General features: G+C 38.0%; 1 protein-coding gene across 2 annotated transcripts; it reads left to right on the top strand.

The window, feature by feature from the left end:
- The first annotated feature begins 394 nt into the window (after window positions 1–394).
- On the top strand, window positions 395–4906 carry MC5R (melanocortin 5 receptor). Of its 2 annotated transcripts, none has more exons than XM_082754035.1 (2): window positions 395–588; window positions 1453–4906. In XM_082754035.1, the coding sequence occupies exons 1-2, from the start codon at window positions 500–502 to the stop codon at window positions 2510–2512; spliced, it is 1149 nt and encodes a 382-aa protein (XP_082610161.1). In that variant the 5' UTR covers window positions 395–499; the 3' UTR covers window positions 2513–4906. The 2 variants fall into 2 exon arrangements, with proteins under 2 accessions (XP_082610161.1, XP_082610162.1); XM_082754036.1 differs by having other exon boundaries at window positions 447–596.
- Window positions 4907–5206: the final 300 nt, after the last annotated feature.

The raw sequence follows: 5206 nt of genomic DNA, 5'->3' as shown, positions 1-5206 counted from the left end.
ACTTTAATAATGGTTTTCTACTCTTACATCTTCCAGAATATGAAGTTATTGTCGACAAGAACTAGCAAAAGCAGAGAAAACAACAACAACAAAAACCCACTCACATAAGAGATGTTTTTGGAAAGAAGCATGCCTAAAGCATTTTCCTCTTTACTATCATTTTCCGTAAAGGATATACTAGAAAGCAAGAATTTTAAAAAGCTCACCCTCAATTTTAGATCAGAATCATTGTCGAGTTAAAAATAAAGACACTTGAAAACCACTAGATGGTGGTAAAAACCCAAGCCTTTGCTAACAAAATCTGTGAAAAGAGAAGTTCAGCAGGGCAAAGGGGAGGAGGAGCCACAGCCTGAGTACTGAAGTCATTATTGCTCGGAGACTATAAAAAGGCAGTTGCACAGTAAGTAATTTATACATGGTCAGCCTTGACTCTATGGATATACTCATTCCTTTTCTTCTATAATGTCATCTGTTCCCACCAAGGAGTCCCCAGCCCCAGATGTCGGGTGAAGAGGGGACGAAACTTCTGCTCTCTGGAGGAAAGGTTGCGGGTGATGAAGAGGAAGAGCAGCTGAAGGAGCAGCTCTGGTAAATAGGTACAGTTAATTCTTGATTACAAATAAAAAGTCACTTTTAAAAACTGAAAATGATTTAGCTTGAGAAGCTTTGAATTTTACTTGCAACAAGTCACTGACAATCAGCTTTAAGCGTGCCCCTTATTAAGAATCCGATGGTTTACAGCTTGCTTTGAATATTCTCATTACCAAAAAAGCATTGAATAAAATGCTTTCAATCTGGAATAGAAAACATATTTCTATGACAGAATTTCCCCCTACAAATTCTGTAACCTCACTCTATCCTGGAATGTATGGATTTGCCTTGGTTAGTGGTTTAATACTATGCTCCTAAAATGAGAATGTCGGTATTGCACAGACAAGCTGTTTATAACACAGATCATGCAAACTTAAAAAGTACAAAGGTCAGGAAGCATGTATTTTTTTATTTTTTATTTTTTATTTTTTACTGGAAATGTTCAATTCTTTATTGTGGCAGCAATTCAACTTCTATATATTACATTCAAGTGAGCAGGTTCTGCTCAACCTAACACTCTGTTCTCCTACATTTCAGGGTTCTGAGAATTCAAGCTCTGAAAACTGTTGTTTTGTGTTCAGCAGAATTTCCAGGATATTGTGCTCACTTCTGGGAGACCAAATAGGATAAACGAAAATGTTGAAGAGTGCATGAATCTCTTCATTATTTTGTGGTTTTAATTTCCCAGTAAGGATGAGTAGAAAAACTCTGAGGCATTTGGAGGTTAATTTAGAATCAGTAGAGGAATATGGTGTGGAAGAGGCAGGATGTGTACAAGCCAAATTACGTAGAAATGGTTGATATTTGTTTTGTCAACTTCTGCCTGTTCTCGTCATGCTGTATTTTTTTTTTTTTTGGCAGGGTCTTTTGCCTTTTGGAAAATGCATTTACCACACTCCTTGGCAAGTCCCTCAGAGAGAACAGAACGTGTTTGCTTCCAGAGATGAACACGTCCTCTCAACTGTATGTTTCTGAACTAAACCTGAGTGCCTTTGGCAGCAACTTTACCGTGCCTACTGTCAAGAGCAAGTCATCACCATGTGAGCAAGTGGTCATTGCAGCTGAGGTGTTCCTCACTCTGGGCATTGTAAGCCTCCTTGAAAATATCTTAGTGATATGTGCAATAGTTAAGAACAAGAACTTGCATTCACCCATGTATTTTTTTGTTTGCAGTTTAGCAGTGGCTGACATGCTGGTTAGTGTGTCTAATGCATGGGAGACCATAACAATATACTTAATAAACAATAGGCATATTATTATGGAAGATGCCTTTGTCCGTCATATAGACAATGTCTTTGATTCAATGATCTGCATATCTGTAGTGGCTTCCATGTGCAGTTTGCTGGCTATAGCAATAGACAGATACATCACTATCTTCTATGCCCTGCGTTACCACAACATCATGACAGTGAAAAGATCAGGGCTTATCATTGCATGCATCTGGACCTTTTGCACGGGCTGTGGCATTATCTTCATTCTTTATTATGAATCAACTTATGTTATAATTTGTCTCATCACTATGTTTTTTACCATGTTGTTTCTCATGGTCTCACTGTATATCCATATGTTCCTTCTGGCTCGTACTCATGTGAAGAAAATAGCTGCTTTGCCTGGGTACAACTCTGTCCATCAAAGAACCAGTATGAAGGGAGCCATCACTCTGACTATGCTTCTTGGCATCTTCATCGTTTGCTGGGCTCCATTCTTCCTCCACCTCATCCTGATGATCTCCTGCCCTCAAAACCTCTACTGTGTTTGCTTCATGTCTCACTTCAACATGTACCTCATTCTCATTATGTGCAACTCAGTGATTGATCCCTTGATCTATGCCTTTCGTAGCCAGGAAATGAGGAAGACCTTCAAAGAGATCATTTGTTGCTATAGCCTGAGAATGGCCTGTAGATTATCAAACAAATATTAGCAAAACAAAACAAAACCAGGGAAGAGAACTGAATTGCAACATTGTGCTGCACCCTGTTATTCTGCTAAAAGGCCTATGGAATAGCTTCCTCTATCCAGCTGTAATGATTTATGTGGCAATCAGAATTATTTTTTTAAATGTGATTTGACCTTTCTTGCCCTCCATGAACCTCTCACACTGGTGGTAGGAGCTACTCTGTGCATCTACATCAAGGGGAGAAAGAATATTTTGAACCTCATTTAACCTACCGAAGACTCTGGATCTTATAAGAGGATTGCACAGGGAAAGCCTTATTTTTCTTTCTACCAAATGTGATGTGTGATCTGCCATGTAAATGAGCCCATCAGCTTCTCAGTACGTGTTTCTTTCAATATTCTTTGTCTCTCTATATACAGCATGACTTATTTTGATGACCAGAATTAACACTTTTTTATTTATTTTTTTTTGGAGGGGGGGGGCTATTTTCTTCCAAAGTCATAAAATGGGAGTAGTTCCAATTATCAAGGTTCACATGCCTCACTCAATACAGTTATGATCAATAAATATGCATGTATCAGCAGTCTTATATTGTAGTCATGACTGTTACTGTCATAAAATGTGTATTATGTAAGAGAAAATTGTTCCCACAAGATTTCCCAGGATGCATACTGTGTGTTGTCATATCTGACTCTATGTGTTCTTATCACTGTGTCTGTGGGAAGATGTACCATAGCCTGATTTTTAGCCTGAATATGAAGACTGAGATGATTCTAGTTTGTTTTGCTCATTCACCAGGGCTGGGAAAGCAAAGGGCACACAGCCTCTAACTTGAAATATGCTTTTGAAGAGAAAGAATGACTGAACGAGTGGCTGCTTTTGTATAGACCTTAGAAAAGCATTTCAGCTTGGAGTAGCTTTTGTTATTGGAGGAAGCTGTGCTGTAGATAGCATTTTTCAAGCTGGGGGAGACAAATCAAGTTTGATGATCAGGAGGGATAGTAGGCATTGACAAAACAGGGATGTCGAACTCAGGCATGTGCAGCTATAACATGGAGTACTAACTTTTGCTCCCCAGACAAACTGTTTTTGTCTTTGCTGAGAGGATTCAGAGGTGAAACTCCTCATGCATTTTGTGTGAGCAGTTCACATCTAGTCATGCTCTCATAAGCATGCTGTTCTGTGTGATGTGCAAAATATTGGATTTGTCACAGATAAAGGAAGTGCAACTGTGGCATTGATTTCTTAATGCTAATGGATACATATATTGCACTGAGATATGTGCAAGGTAAATATTTCAAGTAGAGATATGCCCTCCTGACTAGATATCACAAAACAGCTTGAAAAAATGAATGATTTCTTTCAAAATGCTGAAAGAATAATCCTGATCTAAGGGTACTCTAAGTCTTGTTGTCAATAGAAGGACTATGATTGACTCAATAGATTATCTTTCTAAGGTAAGAAATTCTCATCAGGTGTTATAAGCATCTATTTTTATCATAAGGGTTGTTGAACATGGGAATGGGTACCCAGTGGTTGCACAATATGGAGATACTCAGAACTTTACTGGACACAGCTCTGAGCAACCCACTCTAACTCTAGTTTTGAACTTGGCCCTGCTTTGAGTGATTTGGATCAGATGACCTTCCCAGGCCCCTTCTGATCTGAGATATTTTGTGGTTCTATGAAACAGCTTGTGTATTATGACAATTACTTTTTGCTTTTTTCCCCCCAACTTAATCTCCTGTGTAAGAACTATGACATATTGTCACACATTTAAAAAGGTAACATACTCTGTGTTTTAATTTGCTTTGGAGGTCTCTGGCAGGATAAGTAGGGCGCCTCTTTACCATCAGAGTTGTACATTTTGTCTGCTGCAGCTTGAAATATGTACTGCCTACAGCTTGCACATACCTCCCTCTGAAATGAGTGGAATATTATTCTCAGTGGAGACACTTTATTATGTTGACTGTCAATATAATGGTTATATCAGTGCACTTGGTGCTGGATTCTTCCTTCAGTTTTATATAAAAATGGGATTTCAGAGGTACGTCTGTTGTTGGTAGTAAGAATCTTGCCTTCCTTCAGTCCACCTCTTAACTGTATCCATAAATGGGACTTGGAAATGGTCTCCTGCTACTATAAATGTAAATATCAAAAATGAGACAATTCAACTGCATAGCAAAAGGGAACAGCTGACATTGTAAATAAATCATTAAATCTTCACTGGTTATTACAAATAAGACATTCTTGTACATAACTGTAAATCAACAAATAGGAAGCCAAAACTGTAATGGCTTTGGGTATTTTCTTGAACTGTACATTACATTTTTTTTTTTTTTTGTGTGTTGGAAATTTATTTGATGTAAAAACACAGACATATGAAGAAATTATTAAACTGGACTGTTGGAAAACTCACTATTATTGGTTATTCATTGTTAACAGATCTGCTACATTTTGTAGTTTATTCACAGAAGGGATATTGCATTCTAGGCTTTCACTTCTCAATTTAAACAAGTGCCTTGATAAAAAAAACACATTCTGAAAGAGCACAGGTTCATATATGTGGTTACTCTCATTATATATGTGGTTACACTCATACCTATGTTCCTGTAGGTGTCAGCATCGTTTCCCCATTATAAGCTTTCCAGGTGGGAACCATGCGAGTGTAAGGGGTAAATGAAAGCATTTTCAAGAACAGGCTAGTTCCTGAAAAAT

Source organism: Aythya marila, assembly GCF_965140915.1.
Source record: "Aythya marila genome assembly, chromosome: 2".
Classification (NCBI taxonomy): Eukaryota; Metazoa; Chordata; class Aves; order Anseriformes; family Anatidae; genus Aythya; species Aythya marila.
Note: the sequence above shows the minus strand (reverse complement) of the source record. Positions and strands in the feature narration are given on the sequence as shown.

Coding starts and splice junctions, on each gene's coding strand:
- MC5R (XM_082754035.1), top strand. CDS start 500: ATGTCGGGTGAAGAGGGGACGAAACTTCTGCTCTCTGGAGGAAAGGTT. Junction 589..1,452: donor CAGCTGAAGGAGCAGCTCTG/GTAAATAGGTAC, acceptor TTTTTTTGGCAG/GGTCTTTTGCCTTTTGGAAA.